The sequence below is a fragment of the Aplidium turbinatum genome, chromosome 12 (genome assembly GCF_918807975.1).
Source record: "Aplidium turbinatum chromosome 12, kaAplTurb1.1, whole genome shotgun sequence".
In the NCBI taxonomy this organism is placed as follows: Eukaryota; Metazoa; Chordata; class Ascidiacea; order Aplousobranchia; family Polyclinidae; genus Aplidium; species Aplidium turbinatum.
In genome coordinates, this window is record NC_137483.1 from 23,828,972 (window position 1) to 23,849,346 (window position 20,375).

Consider the following 20,375-nt stretch of genomic DNA (forward strand, 5'->3'; position numbering starts at 1 on the left):
TTGTTCTAGATATCCCTGATGTTACGTTCTCCTATATCTCTTCTTTTCGTCGAGTTACGGTTCTTGTTGAAAGACTTAGGCCTATATCTAAAAAGTAGTTTGTTTGTTTTTTCTCTGGACATGTGTTTCCAATAACATCCATCTTACACCTTTTCCCAAATTCTCCATCACTATACGATTTCTTGTCTTTTTCTATTGATTATGCTACCTTGTAGTTAGCAAAAGATTTTTCTGATTTATTGGTTTTCCTTTGTAACAGAGAAATTTGTTTTTTTAAAGCTATTTTTGAGTAGATTAACTTTGCCGTTCCTTGTTTGACCCATTAACTTGGAAAAAACAATATGTTTTGTATCATAATGGCGCTTTATGTTGAGTTCTATGTTTATACAAACAGAAACGCTGCAAATCAAAGACGTGGGCCTACTAAAATGTTTAATGAAAAGTAGTTCAGTTCAGTTCAGTTGTTTTTTTATTTCTGACCATCATATCAAAACAATACACATCAACATAGCAAAGGTCAAGAAAAAGGTAGAAGCGACAAAACGCGAACGTTAAAACGTGCTTGTGACCAAAGTAAGTTATTGAGTTGAAAAAAATTTGGCACGGTCGCAACACCTTCAGAAAAATTTAAGATATAAAGGGAAAATAAAAAAATAAAAAATGTTACAAAACAAATAAACATATATAGGCTATAACTTTATTAGCCTACATAACTTTAGCTGATATATTGAAGATTTGTATGGACAGTTGCTATGAAGATCGGCCATGGTGCGTTATCAAGAGTGCTGATGGTCGTAAGGGGAACACGTCTTGATGCGTTTAGCTCATAGCAAAGAGCAAGGCAGGCAAAGAAAACCCCACAAAGATATCCTACCACGGGCAAAGCCATTTCAAGCGCAACGCACCAGGCCTTGCACGACTCACAAAATAGATAGGCTATAACTTGACGACATGAAACAATGACAAAAAACAAATAAAACAAACTAGCAAAAAACAACATCATCATCTTGCGGAAATTCAATTATACCCAGGGAAGTTATGTCTTAAAGATATCAAGCGTGCTTTGATAAAAGTTGCGTTGATAAAGCGATAATTTTAGACCCCTGTCAGCTAAACCCGCCACTTCCACACCGATCCAACGTTGGCTAACGTTGAATTAATGCAAAAATGACAGTCATCGCCAGCTGGGATGTAGTAGTGGTATGTCCCAGTAATATGATAAATTTGGGTTACCGCATGTTTTATACGTTAAACCATATTAAAGTGACAAAAAAATATCCAATTTGGCATATTACGTTAAAAAAAAATAGATAAACAATCAGACAATAGCATGACGATCCAGTCCAAGATATTGAAATAAAACAACTGGTTGGAGCACATGGCCACCGCTTCACCGAAAGATGGAGATTGGTCAAAAAGGATGGAAAAACTTCTGCAGACTCTGTAGAACTTCTGTGGACAAAAAACACAAGAACCAGAACGCCAGTAGGAGTACTTACAATCTTACTATTTTGCTAATAAATCTACACACATTGGCTAATCATTGCTGGGCAATAAAAAAAAAATATTAGTATGTTAGTATGTTTGGTCCACTCGATTATACTGTAATAAACCACTGGCTTGGCCACATATTATTATAATTTGCAAAGGAGCGGCGGGGCGAATGCTTTTTCTTGGCGGGCCGTAAGTTGATTGATTGAATCTTTATCCTCGGACTGGGAAAGCTTCTTGCAGAGCTTAATCCTGGCAGTTTCGCATACGTGTAGAAGCTTTTGAATCACTGACGCAGGCCCGGTCACCGAGATTGACAGAGTGAAGTTTCCGATTGTTGCTGGTGAATTATTCCATCCATTAAATGCCGCTGAATGGAGAGTAGTCCTTAACGTGCGTTGCTCAAGCGCACACCCCGAGAGTCGAACCAGCGCCGCTGTTGAGCTTGAAGTTTCTTCGTTCCAGAAGTGACGCGCTAACCAATTGAGCTATCGGGGCGGTCAAAGTTGCCGTCAGGCCGCCGTTGCCGGGCGGTCAGAGTTGCCGACTCCTAGTGTAAACGATTTCAAATATTAGAAATGCAACAATGTTATGGGGGGGGGGTCTGGGGGATTTCGCCTCCCACAAGTTGGATTGACTTTGACTGCTGCGCCTCTGGGCTCACCTACTTTTAAAATAGTTCCTCCATCACCGCAAGCAAGCTGAAATTCACAAAATCTATGAGAAATTTTGTGACACGTAAAATTATTCCTGCAGTAGGCTACTGATATGAACGCCTTTTGTCACATACTCTTGAGATAGCAGTTAGTGAAAACAGTTTACTCATACAATTTTATACGATTGTTTTCAATCGGAATGGCTGCCCCCTGTTTCATCAACACAAAAGCTGAGCACACAAGTTTCATTTAATAGCGACGACATTGCACATCAACACGAAACGATAAACATCACATGATAGACTTAAATGTGAAACCTCTGCTCTGATCCATCCGGGGACAAGAGAACCACCGACCGGTTGTTGACCCACACAAGCTTAGCATGACTGGACTTGAAAGAAACAAATTCGTCTGGACTCGGTTGCATTTTGAGCAAGCTCAGTGTCTTGACGCACTTGACCTGCGACTGTAGCATTCCAAATAAACTGGTCGCGGTGATCCAGAAACTGAGCTGATTTTCTGAGGCACAGTAGACGCAGAGATACTTTCCATCCGGTGAGAAACAAAGGGCAGTGATCAAATTCCTCCCCCGAGGAATAACTTGGTGTTTGCAAGTCCGAGTATCGTACAACACGATCGCCCCTTGCCCCCCGGCAACAGCAACGCGTCGAGAACGAGGATCGTATGAAATGGTGTGAAACTTAGCAAGTGAAGGAACGGCCTCCAACAAGCCATAAGATGTACGAAGGACGGAAACATCGATACAAAAAAGCACAATATCAACAACCTCGACTAGTACGCTGTTCATGTCTGACATCATCTTATCGGCAAGATGTTCAATGATACGCAGGACCTCTGGTTTGGCCCGCACAAGCACAGACGTGGCCAACAATGCTTGGTGCTGGGGGTTGGCCGCTGCCGCATTATGACGAGCAACCTCCCGGGCAATCGTGGTGATGAAAGTGAGTGGCCGCGCAGTGGCAATCAGGGTGAGGGAATGGTGAGCGGATCGACACGAGTCGGCGTCTGGAGCCAGAGGCATACCGCTTTGAATGGCACCGATATGTTGGTTGTAGGTTTCGCATAGTTCAAGCAAACTTAGCAGCACACCCGACACTTCCATGTAGGGTTCCCACACAGTGAACCCTCGTCCGATTAAGTCGACGGCCGCGCGCCGTATAGGAATGTGAGCTGGAAGTTTAAACGATGGTGGTTGCAGTAGTAAGTAGACCAACGCCTTGCAGGTGTGGTGCGCCAAGGAGCGATTAGACAAACCATCGGGGGTGAAGCCAGGATCAAGCTCCTGGCCAAACTCAGCACCGATCACACCCAAGATGACGATAGCGACAGCGTGACGACGGCGTGCCTGAAAAATTAAAGTTATTAAAACTTTTCCACTATTCGTGTAACCATGGCGACTTATATACGTTGCTATGCGTGTAACCTGGCGCACAAACTGTGGGATTCTTAGCAAACTCGACCTGGTCACGTTATAAGCGTATAGTGCATGCACTGCACCTCCAAGTTTCACCTGAAAAGTTTTAGTTTTGGCTACTTGCTTCATTAATGCGGCATGTAAGGACCACAGATATGGAGCGTGAAGATGCGACGGACAATGCCAGTAGAAATGACATCCGGCAGTAGCAGAGTTAAGTGTATGTTTGCCATTTATGTGTGCGAGTAATCATTTTCGTGAGTGACATGAATGAAGCAGAAACCTTTACGTTGCTCGGGCTTGAAGAACTTATTTAATGTGTTAACCAACTTTTTGAAATGTTACTAGCGAGCAGCACTTTGACAATTTTATAAATCGACCCGGTTTGCCTACCACAGAGATTTTACAAAAAAATGACGGAAATAAAATTACGAATTTTGTTAGGCCTACCACAATACAAGGAAATAAGAATATAAGATTCGATTACGGCTTTTGTATTCCTAGTAAGCTATTGCGTGAACATTCACAGACAACAGACATACGCGCTGACTTCCGGGGGGCGGCGTTGAGGGGCAACAAAAATGGTTATTACAAGTGGTGTTTCAAAGATAAAACACTTCGCGAAAGAGATTGAGATAATTTAAACGGACTTAGCGAAAAATAGCCTACGTTGCTCTTGCCCGCAAAACAGCAGCTGATCGCATGGCTTTCTCATTCGCATGGAAATTTCAAAGTAGATGGTAGAGTACCTTACGCTGCTGGAATAATCACGTAACTATTCACTGCAATATTAAGTAAACCAGCTAAATTAGACGCGCTATTTTCAACGAGGTCTTCCCGCTATTAGACAATTATGATTCAACAGAACGCAATGTTTTCTTCGCAATGTGTGAGAATTAAATCGAAAACCGATAAAAGCAAAGGTGTTTAATGGTCTAGGTCGCAGATATTGCCTGCATTAACGACGTCTCTTACCGCTATTATCACCTAGCCAACCTGACATCATTGTTTTATGCGGCCGCTAAGGTTTGACATCGACTTAACGATCATGGAACAGGGCCGGATTAAGCTGATGGGGGGCCCGGGTCACTTTTAGATCAGGGGCCCCTTGCGCAAAAAGGCGCGAAAAACCACCTCTACATCTGCAGTAGCATTAATCCAGCACTGCACTGCACAGCATTTTGCAGAAATTTCAAAGGCTGAAAGAAAAAAATAATATTAACTTAAAATTACATTTTTTCCACTTAGGGGGGCCCTTCAAAAGTCGGGGGGCCCAGGGCACCTGCACCCTCTGCCCCCCTCAATCCGGGCCTGTCATGGAATGTTACGTAATAAGAACGATTACAACCTACAGGCAAAAATTAAACAAATGATCTCTTAAAACAGCTCTTTTGTCTCGTGAGCTTTGCATATTGCTCAACAAATGCATAAAGTTTAGAATAATTGACAAAAAATGATTAAATTTGAAAATTAAATTTGAATCACTGCAAATAAATGTATTCAAAACTTTTACTAAGGCCGACGCGATTTCACACTCCGTAATCTACGTCAAAAGAGCGTTCATTTTGAAAACTGCCAAGCTGGAGACAACAGCTTGGCCCGTGTTAGTTGAACTTGTCTTTTTGAGGTGAAAATCACTTGCGAACATCTCGAACTATACTCGAGTATATAGCCATGGACTTCTAAATAGTAGAATCTGGACTGGAAACGCAGTGGACAACAGTAGGCCAAACAGTTGGTACAACAGTGGGCCAACAGCCAAGTAACTAACCCTGTTGGCCCACTGTTGGCCAACTGTTTGGCCTACTGTTGTCCACTGCGTTTCCAGTCCAGATTCTACTATTTAGAAGTCCATGATATAGCCTACAGTACTGTATTCAATGAAAGACTATAAAGACTTTCCATAAAAAACAGAAAAGAAAACACTTCGCCGTTGTTAACGCTTTGAAGGTAAGTAATTAGCAAAACGAGCGAAACGAGGTTAATAAAACTTATAGCGGGTTTCCACTCTGATTGAAATCATGATTTTTTGCGCTTTATTTCGATAACTGCACTGTCTTGATCGTTGTTATTCACTCGCACGAAAAGGAAATGAATCGGCTTGTTTTCCAACTGTTCCAAACTTCCAATTATGAGCTAACAATATCAAAATTTTTACGACTAGGCGTACTGCATGCGTAAAACTAATCGTTTCATGTAGCAGTTCTAATAAATTCGGTGCCAATATAAACAAGACAGTAAGCTTAATCAAAGGCTATTTTAATTGAGTAAAATAGCGTTATGGTTATGACGTCATTACCTTTCTCGCCCCCCCAAGGTTTTTTGAAAAGTCGGCGCCTATGTTCACAGATGTTGAAACAACGTTTTCAATCGTAACGATGGTTTGAGAGTTTTATCAGAAACCTTTTAGAACAGCTTGTACAAACAAAATGTATCCTAAGGTCCGATGGAATTCTTAGTAACTTAATTTGACCATCATTGCAACAGTACTGTATTACTAAAAATATTGCAGTATTACTAAAAATATATTTTGAAGTGATATTGACAGATCTCATGAATAAAGACGTTTAGTGGGGGTCGCTTGCATTGATTCCTTCTTTGATACTTTCCCATTCCGAGGTGTCTACAGTTCGACTACATAAAACCAAGGGAAAACTATTTAAACAAAGTATTGAATGAATCAAGATGGTGGAGTCAAAGAAGTCGCAACGTGGCTACTGTCCAGAGCTTTCCAATCAATGAACACTAGACTGAATGAATGAAACTCGAATGAATCAATGAATGAACAACAACAACACACATTGTTCATCCCTGAGGCCAAGATTGTTTTGGATAGCTACTAGGGACGCTATTAACAAGCAACATAGTGTTACCTCATAAGAAAGTCGATTAGATGAGAATGGGGCGGTACTGGGGGTAATCAGCTCATCGCTAGCTACACTTGAAAGATCCGACACCTCATCCATGTGCGGCACAGAAGAATCGAGCAGCTCAGAGTCCGCAGTGGGTTGGTACACGTAGTCGGGAACATGTCGCAACCAGGTCTCAATCACCTGCCGTCGACCTTCGGGTCCCATCTGACGAAGCTCGGCCAGCATTAAGGCCTGCGCGGCATCGCGAAGTTCTAAGCATCTGAAAATATTGTAACGTTGCCGTCATACTGTAGTTCTAATGCTTGATGTCCAAAATAAATTTACTTGAAGTGCTTTCTACGACCCGTTTCAGGCAGCTACTGCTACAAAGAGTTATAATAGTTAGTTAGTTTCTGGAAACTAGTTTCTGTGACCGAAGGTCGCTTCTTTTGCCGCCCCAGCTTGACGATGCTTCCGAACTTCCCCGGAATGCCACTACACGAAACAACATTTTCACCATCCGGATTGTCAACGAAAATATTTTTATGCGTCTTGTCAGGTTCATCTGTTCAGTTGGATCCCAAGGTTTAAAGAATCATAATTTTTTTTCAAAAATCGGATTTTTTAAAATTTAAACCAGTTTTAAATATTTTTTTTAGATAAACATATTTATTGTCTATTTATGGTTGCAGGGGTGGGGTCATTTTAGTGATAATTTATTTTTGAACCATTAATTACTTGGACTATATTCATTAATTGTGTCATGTCACATTTAATCATTGGGATTGAGGACAGAACTCATCAGACTTACAGCTAAACCCAGACTTTGACTTATCTTTTAGCAAACATCACTTTGTTTTTTGCTCCTTAGACACATACAATCAGATCTTGTAATAAAACTGTGATAACAGTGAATGTAATACGGCACCAACACAATAAAAGTTCCGATAAACAAACTTAACAGTTTATTTTGCATTGAGAAATTTGTACATAAATACAAGCTTGCCGGTCAGTTCAGCTTATTCGAATAGACATAAACAATAAACAAACTACACACGACAAGATGTAATTGTCTAATGAGGGTGTGCCTATCAGGTGATTGGGACCAGTGTGTTGTTCTAGCCCTACTCTACGTGAATACAAGGCAGGTCATTGCAAGACTCATGAGGGACCTAATGAAATGACTAATTTGAAATAAAATCAATATGAACCTGTCCTGCCAGCGCCTGGCAAGCATTTCCAATTTAGGTGGTTTGAATCCACTTCTTTCAATCCCTTCAGGAAGGAGAACCACATGGAGCGTTGCCAATAGCGACCAGCCCTGCTTCACCTGGAATGGATCACCAATTCACCACGTAAAGCGCAATCACAAGTGCGAGTCGTTTTTTCGGTTAGTTGACTTTATAAAAACCTGTCTTTTTAATTAAAATGCAAGCGTTTAAAAAAAATGGGCAAAAAATAAATAAAAATACAAAGTAGAAATATAAAAGACATTTATTGTAGTAAACAAATGAATGGGAAGTTTAAATGTTGATTCAGTGTCTTGGACTTTTGTAGTTGTGAAAGTTTTCAGTCGGGTTTAAAGGCTTTACTCACATTATGTGTACGAGATGATCCACAAAACTAAGTGCAAACTAACTTAATTGATGACAGGTTAATCAGCAGCCGTACATTGCAGTGACATGATTGCAGATGGTGTATACGACATAAGTAAAAAAGCGATTACGAAAAATCTTTGCTCAACATCTGCATTTGCAAACATATTTTAGTTTTAGTTTTGAGCTTAATATCAACTCACACAACCTCAGCGTACAATGTAGGCCTAGTGAAAATATATACGTGATTGTTATTCACATGGAACCAGTGCATAAAACTGTGTCCATATTACATTGCGGAAGCAAGCGGCAAAGCTGAATGCGACAATGCACCTAAACCACCGGCGTACGTCAGTAGTCACTGTATGTGCATGGCGCTTAATTTTGAAAGTGCAGCTTCTGAACTTTTACAATTTGTTTTATTAATTATTTCATGTTCTACTTTTATTTCATTTTACACTACCAAAATTAGTTTTTTGATGTTGTAACGCTAACAGTCTTTTTCCATTCATTCTTCTTTTGATTAATATCGACACAGTTTTACTACAATTTGTTGTCGTACAGTAACGGGTGCAATGTGCATCAAACCTAAAGGATTGATAAACTTGCTTGGTGACAAAACATGTGGAACTCCACAAAGTGAGGTCTAAAATTTGGTACCTGCGACTGGTCAAGCAATGCCAAGTGATCATGTTGTACTTCATCAGAGTCTGTGGCTTCATGATGCCATCGGCGCATCTGTCTGGATTTGAAGCAAGCGTGGGGAAGTTCCATCATCGTGTTGGCAATGGAAATTATGGAGACAAGATGTTGTGTTGTCATCGACCCTGACACTTGCCAGTGGCCCCGGTTGAACTTATCGCTGGCCTGCAAGCAAGTTGAATGCTCAGGTCAAATACTAACCAAGATGTTCCTAAGAATGTTGTTGCTCGCTGAACCGGCTACCGGTACCACTGTAATTGTCAAGGTCAGTAGGCCTACACCATTTATGGTTAAAGCTTATCCCAATCTAGTTTTAGTTCAGGCCCTTAGGGGCAAAAATGAGCATCTTTAGGCTAATCGTGTTACACATTGTTTTTTTGCATTTTTTTGTAGTTGATGAATCTAACTTCAATTTTAGTGGGTGCCGCAACTTTTTGGGTCACGTGATCACCCCCAAATCGGGGATTCCCCCCAAGTCAAATTTGAGCTTTTTTCACGGCATTTTTATGCAATTAGATACGTTATTTTTTTACATTTGGACTGACTTCCACTACAAAATATACGAGATAAAAATCACACAAAATTATGTTATTAATGACGTCATTGTGACGTCATGTATTAATTTTTTGCTTGTTTTTTTCTTATTGTAGTCGCTAATTGTTTGTTGTTGGTGTTACTTTTTTGGTTACAATAAGTTACCAATGGTTTTTCAACTGATTTGATTAGTATTGAGTGTCAGTACTAACATATTCAAAATCTTAAGGAGTCCAACTTCCGGAAAGTGGTTATTTTCAAGATAGCTTACAAGATGGCCGCCAAACCATTGAACAAAACAGTAAATTGACCATAACTCGGTCATCATATGACCAAAACATGTAGTTTTGGTGTCTATATCTAGGTTTTTATACCCTGTAAAGTCAATGAATCCATTCTCAGAATTGTTAATTCATCTGATAGCCTATAAATTCAATATGGCAATCCAAGATGGCCGCTAAACCATTAAAATAACATATTAAATTGACCATAACTAGGTCATCATATGACCAAAACATGTAGTTTTGGTGTCTATATTTAGGTTTTTATACCCTGTGAAGTCAATGAGACCATTCTCAGAATTGTTGAATTATCTGATAGCCTATAAATTCAATATGGCAATCCAAGATGGCCGCCAAACCATTAAAATAACAGTAAATTGACCATAATTAGGTTATCATATGACCAAAACGTGTAGTTTTGGTGTACCTAGGTTTTTATACCTTGTGAAGTCAATGAGACCATTCTCAGAATTGTGAATTACCGGTATCTGATAGCCTATAAATTCAATATGGCAAACCAAGATGTCCGCCAAACCATTAAAATAACAGTAAATTGACCATAACTAGGTTATCATATGACCAAAACGTGTAGTTTTGGTGTATCTAGGCTTTTACATGGCCACCTGAAGATGCGGCCTGATTTGTCACATTTTGCAGATTTTGATTACAGCTACTGCTAGTGCTTGACTGACATTTTTTGAGATGTTTTTACTTTTTGCGGTTTTATAATGACAAAAAAATTCTTTGTTGCCTTGAGGAAGCAATAGCAAATGAGAAAAAGTAAGTTGGAAAACGCAAAATCAGACTGTTATTGAAAATTAACAGTCTGACTAAAATTTACAAAATCAAATTTTCTTTGTTTTTCAACATGTGAGAATGTTAAAACCTATTGTGTCATCTGGGGAAAAGAATAAAGAAAGCGTAAAAATGTAATTTTTAGAAAAGTTTATTTAAACGTTCGCCCAAAGTTAGAAAAACCTGGAAATTTCTGCAAAATGTGACAAATCAGGCCGTATCTTTAGGTGGCCATGGTTTTTATACCTTGTGAAGTCAATGAGACCATTCTCAGAATTGTTAAATTATCTGATGGCCTATAAATTCAATATGGCAATCCAAGATGGCTGCCAAAACAATTAAAAATGTACAATAACAATGTATTGTTTATTAATAAACCCGGTAAATTTCTATATATATTTGGGTTAACTGAGCAGGCATAAAGAGCTCATACGATGTGGTCATGTAGACTCTTGACATAATCAGCGCAAAGAAAGCAAATGGATCAAGTATTACTAATGCTCATCGCTGTCACTCTCGATGTCATCGTCTGTAATTATGTGATTGCTGTATGGACACATGAACCAGTTTGGCATGGTCCACATCCAGCATGGCATGGTAGCACATATCTCCGGCAACTACAGTGAGGTGAACACGATTCGCAATTGCAGTGATCATTTTCAGTAGGTTGTCCGGGGCAGCTTTCATGTCCGTCATGATTGGAACCATCTGATTATTGTCTACTTTCCATCCCTAGTCTAGAGCATCCATACCATCGTCAGTAGCCCACCCATCCTGACCATAATCTGGTAGTAAACTCTGAGGCAGTGGAATTTGATAAAGGATGATGTAGGTGGCAAACGTTCAGGGTAAACAAAGGATTTGGCTGTTTTAATTTTCTTGACCAATGTATTGTATCGCTGTGTTTCTAGGTTACTATTGCCATCGTTGCCAAACATAACGGTCATAGCTTTTTTTCCAAGATCCTTAATGATGTGGCCTGTCTGATTTGAGAGAATAAAGCATTTTGCACATTCTTTGATTAATATTGGTTGACTTTTCACTAGTTTCTTGAAAGCGTCTTCTTCCCGATACCAAATATCCTTGACGTTGAATCACAACCGGTGAATGAAGAGGAGCTGTAAGCATAATTATGTCTGGTCCGATGATTGCTTAAGTTTGTTGATGTCGTGTATCTTGGTTGCGTAAGCCTTTTCGGAGCGGAAGTAGAGGTTTTTAATGTCTGGGTCAGTGTCAGCATAGCTTAGTATCAATATTAAAAGGTCCGTGTCTTCACCAATTAAAGTCGTACTATGTCGATGAGGGCTGTCCATCTGCCGTCTTGACGATGTCAACAGCTGCATCACCTGGAGCGTTCATCACATTGCAGCTTCTATTCCTCAGTTGAGCAGAAATTAATCCTTCCTTGTTGGAAGCTCGAGGCAAGAACTGCTCCTTCTTTCCAATGAGCTGGGTGTCTACAGTAAAGTGAACAACCGGGTGGACGTTCATGCCGCGTCTTTGATGGGTATTGTCTTTGATAGACGGACCACCATATCCATCAAAGACCACCGTTGCTAAGCGATAATGACAAATGGTAAAATCTGCATACGACTGTGCAATTGACCCATAGCCTAACTGTCTCCAGTTCCCATGGCACTCGATGCAACAAGAACCCTCCATCAAGGACGTAGTGATCGGTTTTCGAGGCAGATTCTTTCACTACTTCATAATCGGCTGACATCACACTGCTAGCATGTTCTGTGATGGCAGTAGCTATTTGAGGCTTATCTTCTGCAAGAAACAGGTTCTGGATGTTACGTGGCTGTCACAAGTAATACTCGTCTTCCTCTCAACTGGTCTGAGTTTTTGGGAAATGACAGCAACAAAACTGCGTTATATCAACTGGTTCAACAAGCTGTGATAACTTCAGTCGATCCAAACTTGTTTACGATTGTTGTAACATCGTTAGATACAGCTCTTAACAATCAAACATTGAACATGTCTGAGGTTTCCCCATGTGATCACGAAGAGGCAGACACCCGTATGTTTCTTCATGTGAAACATGGAAAATCTGATGCCATAGTCAAAACAGTAGATACTGATGTGGTAATTATTGCAATTTCGTGTTTTGACAAGTTAGAAATCTGTAAACTATGGGTTGAATTTGGAGTTGGAGAAAAAATTCGCTTCATTCCAATCCATGATATTGTTTCATCTTCACCTCAATCTCCGATGATTTGCGCTTCTTTACCTTTGTTTTATGCTATCACAATCTGTGATACTGTCTCATCTTTGGAAAAAAAGGCTTGGGATTGTTGGATGCTTAATCTTACCGCAATGTGTGGCTTATTCAACTCTCTGAATTTCTCAAGCTCACCTAGTTCTATAAATGACATACAAAAGTATGTCATAGCTCTTTATGGCAATGGTCCTGCTATCACGGATGTAGACGAATGCCGTTATATGATGTTTACTAATGGTTGCACTATTGAAAAGCTGCCACCAACGTCAGCTGCTCTGATGCAACATACACGCAGAGCGATACATCAAGCTGAAATATGGAAATCAAGCTTCGTAAATGTTCAGCAACTACCTTCTCCTTTAGCTTGGGGTTGGAAACATAATGATGCAAATTAGCTTGTTCCGTTTTGTCAGTCTACTTGTGGCTCTCGATGTTCCTGTAAGAAAAAATCCATAAAATGCACAAGTCTTTGTTTATGCGAGTACGAAACATGTAATTCGACCACAAAATATCAAATCCTCTCTGATTTCGTTTCATCTTCAATCCACATTGACGTTTCATCTCCAATCCACACTGATCATTCAAGAAATGCTTTTGACTTTCTAAACTCTATCTTGTAACTTGAAAAAACTTGTCGTACACGAATTTTTTTAACATCAAATTACGTATGGTAGGAATTTAACATCGAAAACCGCTAGTTTTTTCATCTTGAATTAACAGTGTTAAGACTCTGACATTGCATCATCTGGGGTCGTGTATTAATGTGATTTGTAGATCATAATTAGGCCTACATATTATTTTAAAGTGACATGACCAAAAGGGAAATTCACCCCTGATAACTGCTTTTCTGGTTATTTCCTTGATGACGTCGTTATTGCGTCATACTGTACTGGAATTATTGTTATTGTATGCAATTGTAAAATTTTAAGCATTTGCAAAACTTATAATGAGAGTATTTGATCGCTTTTTTCGGAATAAACTTACCTTTGGTTCCTGAATTTGAAGTTGTCTAGTTTTAATAATGTAATGATGACGTCATAAAAGATGCAATCATGACGAAACTACTTTCAGGAATTGTGAAATGGTTTTAGTAACCGGTACTCCAACTAAAACCAACAGCAAACGACCAAAATAGGTTAACAAAGCAAAAAAATATATGTGATGACGTCACAATGACGTCATCAATCAAATTATTTTGTGTTTATTTTGTCTCACTTATTTGTATGCGCTTTTTAAGTTAAAATATACAAAAATCAAATATGTAATTGCACAAAAATGACGTAAAAAGAGCTGAAACGTGATTTCTGGGAATATCCCCGATTTGGGGGTGATCACGTGACCCAAAAAATTGCGGCACCCACTAAAATCAAAGTTGGGTTGATCAACTGCAAAAATATGCAAAAAAACAACGTGTAACACGTCTAGCCTAAAGATTCCCCTAAGGGCCTGAACGATTTATCGATACAGTAATCTACTAGTATTTTAACTGCAGACCATGTCATCAATGATTGACTGATTGTAACATTCTTACGGTGCAGACCACTTGCGTGTTTTGAATGGCAAGACCATAGGTGCTCTCTAATGGTCTTTCGGTTTAGTTGGTAAAAGTGGTACAAGAAAAGCGGAACGAGTCTTAAGACGCGAGACTCGGTTACTGGTTGTGTCTGTTGTTGAAGTTGCGTTGTCCAGGTATATCACTAACGTAACAGTGCTAGTATCAATCACAGCAAAATTCAATCATCTTGAAATGACGAATCTTTTAATAGAAAAGCGCACACAATTCCATTCCAACGTTTTACAAAATTACTCTCAGAAACGTTGAAACAGGTTTTGATGAAGTGGAATCACAATGCATGTATGACGCTATATACAGTATAATATAGGGCTATGTAGGCCTACATGATAATCTGACACGGCCGACCTGACTTGTTTAAAAAAAAATATATATATATACAGATAATACAGGATACCTTTTGTGTCACAAGCCGCAGCGTCTAGTGAAAAAATTGTGATGGGAAGAATTCAACACTGGTACAGTAAATCTATAGTGAAATAGTGTGACGTAATGAAAAAATTGAACACCTTGTAGAATGTAGAGCTTGTATAGAATAGGCATACGAAGCCGAGCAACGTTATCAAGTTTAACATATTAAAGATTATTATATTTACAAAAAACACAAAACTACGCAACAATTAAATATCGAACGTTTTCGACATCACAAGATGTCCTCTTCAGGAATAATATACAGGAATGTACATACAACTTAACTATATCTGAATAAAATACAATGGTTAACTAAATCTATAAACAGGAAAATACAAAAACTGCACAATACTTCTGACTAGCTCAAACTCAACGATAGGCTCCACGAGAATCAAAGGTAACTGCATCAAAAGGTGTTAAACAGATCACATGATATGGTAGAAAGGCAAGGTGCGAAAAAAACAATTTTAAAATACAGAGAGCAAGAAAGACGAGCCGCAAGCATACAATTGTCTGTTCAAAAGTGGATTGTGACGTTTTCTGTAGGATCATAGGCGCCGACTTTTCAAAAAACCTTGGGGGGGCGAGAAAGGTGATGACGTCATAACCATAACGCTATTTTACTCAATTAAAATAGCCTTTGATTAAGCTTAGTGTCTTGTTTAGATTGGCACCTAGGTCGCAAACCGAATTCATTAGAACTGCTGCTTGAAACGATTAGTTTTACCCATGCAGTAGCCTACGTCTAGTTGTAATAATTTCGATATTGTTAGCTCATAATTGGAACAGCTGGAAAACAAGCCGATTCATTTCCTTTTCGTGGGAGTGAATAACAACGATCAAGACAGTGAAGTTATATATTACGAAATAAAACGCAAAAAAATCATGATCTCAAGCAGAGTGGAAACTCGCTATGAGTTTTATTAGCTTCGTTTTGCTAATTACTTACCTTCAAAGCGTTAACAACGGCGAAGTGTTTTCTCTTATGTTTTTTATCTAAAGTCTTTATAGTCTTTTATCGAGTACCGTATATACTCGAGTATAGGTCGAAATGTTCGCAAGTGAATTTCACCTCAAAAAGACAGATTCAACTTATACACGGGACAAGCTCGGCAGTTTTCAAAATGAACACATTTTTGCTGTGGCAAAATCATTGCCAACGTAGATTACGGAGTGTGCAATGGCGTCGGTGGAACTAAAAGTTTTGAATGCTGTACGATTATTTGCAGTGATTCAAACTTAATTTTCAAATGTAATGATTTCTATCAATTTTAAACTTTATGCACTTGTTGAGCAGTATACAAAGCTCACGAGACAAAACAGCGGAAAGAGCTGTTTTAAGAGATCAATTTTTTTATTTTTGCGTGTAGCATATACTCGTTTTAATTACGTAACATTTCATGATTGTGGAAGTCGATGTTAAACCTTAGCGGCTGCATAAAACAATGATGTCAGGTTAGTTAGGTGACAATAGCGGTAAGAGACGTTGTTAATGCAAGCAATATCTGCGACCAAGTTAAACACCTTTGCTTTTATCGGCTTGCGATTTAATTCTCACACATCGTGAAAAAAACAATGCGTTCTGTTGAATCATAATTGATCTCACAGCGGGAAGACCTCGTTGAAAATAGCGCGTCTAATTTAGCTGGTTTACTCAATATTGCAGTGAATAGTTACGTGACTATTCCAGCAGCGTAAGTTACTCTACCTTCTACTTTAAAATTTCCATACCGTATGAGAAAGCCATGCGATCAGCTGCTGTTTTGCAGGCATGAGCAACGTAAGCTATATTTCGCTTTCGGCATCCTTTAAGTCCGTTTAAATGATCTAAAACTCTTTCGCGAAGTGTTTTATTTTTGATTTTTGAAACACCACTTGTAATAACCATTTTTGTTGCCCCTCAACCATAAATTTACGGGGGGCGCCGCCTCCCGGAAGTCGGCGCGTATGTGTACAAGGCTTCAGTCGTTTGCGTGATGCAAGCCTGACATACATCGTCAACAAGACATTTATCGACTATTGCTGGGGAACACCTGAATTTGAATTCTGTACAGAAAAGCGCAATTAAAGATCACATTTTCTCATGTACAGAATGTCAAAACAACGTTTCTATCAAGCAATTTGAGATCATGTCCAGAGGCAGGTCTGAGTATCAAACTAAGATCTTGGAAGCCTTGTACATAAAACGTCACAATCCACTTTTGAACAGACAATTGTATGCTTGCGGCTCGTCTTTCTTGCTCTCTGTATTTTAAAATTGTTTTTTTCGCACCTTGCCTTTCTACCATATCATGTGATCTGTTTAACACCTTTTGATGCAGTTACCTTTGATTCTCGTGGAGTCTATCGTTGAGTTTGAGCTAGTCAGAAGTATTGTGCAGTTTTTGTATTTTCCTGTTTATAGATTTAGTTAACCATTGTATTTTATTCAGATATAGTTAAGTTGTATGTACATTCCTGTATGTACATTCCTGTATATTATTCCTGAAGAGGACATCTTGTGATGTCGAAAACGTTCGATATTTAATTGTTGCGTAGTTTTGTGTTTTTTGTAAATATAATAATCTTTAATATGTTAAACTTGATAACGTTGCTCGGCTTCGTATGCCTATGGTTCAACAAGACAAACTCTGTACCGAAGCTGTATCATTGTATAGATTACCTTCTGAAAAAATATTCAAACCCTCAATGAATGAAAACTTTCCTAGCTAAGAACCACTGGTCTAAGGTCTTATACTTACACAGCTTTGAGAGGATGGCAACTGCAGAGACATGTGGCCACGTGGTGACAATAATCCAAAGGAAACTGGAGCACGGGGTGCAAGCATTCCCAACTTATCCAGACACAAACTGTCAAGTTTGCCATCAAGATTCCACGCATGAACACAAGACACAATGATCTGTGCTATGTCAATTGCTGAATCCACATCAAGAGGAGCAATGTCCTTTTTGTGGCGTTTTTGTTCAAAAGGAGTGTCTGGCGTCGATGAGTCACTTTCTTCATCAAAAAACTGACTTTTCACTTGTTTAACTAAACTTGACAACATCTGATTCTTGACATTCAGCATAGGAGGCAAATTAGATTTCTTTTCTGCATATTTTTTTCGGATTTTGCTCTTCAAGGAATGTTCCATTAGCAGCTTTGCAATAAGCGCTTCAGTATTTATGAACACAACATGGGAGTCAGCATCATGTACAGGATTTGCACGAAGTGGGGATACAATCAGCGCTCGGTATGCATTGCTTGCAATCTAAACAACAAAAAACAATTAATATTGTTGCATGGAAAATCAAATCCATGGATATGGTAATAAGGCTGCTGGCTGAAACTGAGAGCAAGCCAAATGTGCTGGGGCAAGCATGCAACCAACCAATCCATAAAATACATTTCACTCAAAATAGCTATAGGTTCATTCCAAAATGTCCACATTAGTAAGTCCGGGTTTTTTTTTCAGTCATTGACCGATTTTTTAGCAAAATGTTTGAAAAAAATATAGTCAATTCGGTCAAAATGTCCGAAAAAATACATAGTCAATTCGGTCAAAATGTCTGAAAAAAACAATGTTTCTCAGCGAAACTTAATGTTGTAGCTAGTCAGGAAGTGCAAATTTTGGTTTGTATCAGCTACTTGAAAGGAAATATTTTCATCAGAAAAAATGACCAAAATAAATAAAAAATGACCGAATGTTTTCAAGTCATTTCGGACAAATGACAAGTTTAACTAACAACAGTACATAAATTAGTCAAAAAACCAAGTTGTTGATGACAGATTGAGGGCATCATAAACACCAACTTCAATCAAATTTTACAATGAACTAACCTGTTCATCCACTTCAATGTGATTTTTCCCGGCATCAAGCCCTTCAATAAGTGATTTCAATCCTTGTTGTGCAACTGCTTTGAATGCACTTAAACTTCGTGTTTTTAATGCTTGTGACAGATTGACAGAATTTTGAGCTACAATATTTTTCCTTACATTTTCCATTTCATCGCAAGCACTTATGATGTCTGCAGCCACTTTTCCTTGCTCAAAACGATCAAGATGACCAGTCTCCATCTGCCAAACAAACACTGTAGAATCTGCGCATGAGATCACTAGGTAGTCATCATCGGGCTTCCATCTAATTGCAGTAACCGGGGAAGGATGACGAGATGCAAGTAATACACATTTTCGATCTCTCAAACTGAGCAAAGCTACTGAATGATCACGTGCGACTGAGCAAATTGATTGGCTAACTCGAGGATTGCACCCATCAGGGGGAATCATAAGCTGGGTCAGCTCATCCCCATGAACATTGAATGAATAGAGAAGCGTCCCTAGGATGATGTCCCAAACAATAACTGAAAAGTCTGAACTTCCAGAAACTAACATTTGTGGAGAATATCTTTCTGGTGCCTCCTGGCAAGGATAAAGCAAGCATGTTACTCGATCTTTATGTCCACGAAGCGTTTTATGAGGAAGCCAGCCTTTTCTATTGCCAAGATCATCCAATAATAAATGTGATTTACAAGCTTTAGCTGCAGAGACAATCACAATTGTTCCATCTTCTCGACCGCAGCAGAGGTAGCAGTACTGCACAACAAACAATGATGCAGTGACGTTTATGGGCTCACCATGACTTAATTGGTCAATAATACCAATAGGCTTTTCATCTAAGCATTCCCACCACTGTTTTATACTTGAGGATATAATTTGTGGTGTTTTGCAGTTATTCAACTGTGCTACAGAGAGCGTCCCATTGCATGTCCCCATAAACAAATATATTTTGTCTTGTTTTAAGCTGTGGTATAGTAATGCAGCAGGAGGAAGAAATTGTTGATCACAAACAATTTTAAACTGTTGGATAAGTTGAGGGGTAAAATTTGCACGATTCTGAAGACTTGAACGAAAACTTTCCTGATCTTTTTCACTGAATGGAAGTTTGTATATATATACTTCTCCATTTCTTGTCCAAACAACTACTTGATCAGATGATAGAAATCCCCCACCCAACCACTGCTGATGTTGAAATGATGCAACAGAGCACAACAGAGAATAGTCACCTGAATCACATACTAACCACAGAGTGGGAGATATAATGAGAAGCATGCAGGAATTCAATTTGGAAAATTGCAAATCAATTGGAGTTGGGCAGTTGATTTGTTTTGATTCTTCTTCAAACAGAATAGGTTGCGATGATGATTTTGAAATCTTCCATACTTTAAACATTCCACTGACTGTGAGAGCCAGCACACTCAATGATTCTGTTGCACTCAATGGAAAAAATTTGGCACATGCAATCCAATCTGGAAAAACTCTTGATGCAAGTGTAAGAAGCACATTAAGTGAGGATGCGCTTAGAATCGTAATTTCTGAAAATTGACCATAGCACAAAATACACTGTTGCATTTCATTTTCAAGCATGATCTTACAACCTTGAACATGAATTGGAGAGCCTGGAAGTTGTGCTTGCTCCAAGCAGCGTCCATCAACCAGATCCCATGCACAGATCTCCCCATTATCAGACGCACTGATTACATGACCTTTCGATTCAGAAGTTAAAGTGGAAACTGAAGTTATAGATGTTATTGCACTTGTATGACCAAATAACATCGATTTTGGTGTAATGGTGGAATCGGCAAAATCCCACACACACAGTTGACCATCTCGACAACCGGTCACGATTGTTTGGAAGTCAGGTGTTACAAACACTGAGCATATTCTATGTGTTGGTGGATTACGACCCCAAAATACCAATGAAACAACCAAACTGCTAGTCATCATGCAGAAAACTCACGTCCTAAGTCTACATTGCAATAACTGCATGTACAATAGTATTACCATCT

At 39.0% G+C, this 20,375-nt stretch overlaps 1 protein-coding gene across 1 annotated transcript; it reads right to left on the reverse strand.

Annotated features, from left to right (window-relative positions):
- Positions 1-2,384: 2,384 nt before the first annotated feature.
- On the reverse strand, positions 2,385-20,375 carry LOC145780797 (WD repeat-containing protein 7-like). Its single transcript, XM_082592436.1, has 6 exons — positions 18,370-20,375; positions 17,291-17,800; positions 8,690-8,896; positions 7,646-7,764; positions 6,456-6,714; positions 2,385-3,513 (listed from the first exon to the last, which is right to left on the reverse strand). The coding sequence occupies exons 1-6, from the start codon at positions 20,311-20,313 to the stop codon at positions 2,452-2,454; spliced, it is 4,101 nt and encodes a 1,366-aa protein (XP_082448562.1). The 5' UTR covers positions 20,314-20,375; the 3' UTR covers positions 2,385-2,451.

Bases quoted from the DNA above. Each gene is read 5' to 3' on its own strand.
- LOC145780797 (XM_082592436.1), bottom strand. From the start codon at position 20,313: ATGATGACTAGCAGTTTGGTTGTTTCATTGGTATTTTGGGGTCGTAAT. The intron at 17,801-18,369 runs GTTAGTTCATTG...TTTGTTGTTTAG, and splicing joins ACATTGAAGTGGATGAACAG to ATTGCAAGCAATGCATACCG. The intron at 8,897-17,290 runs GTAAGTATAAGA...ACTTGCTTGCAG, and splicing joins TGCCATCCTCTCAAAGCTGT to GCCAGCGATAAGTTCAACCG.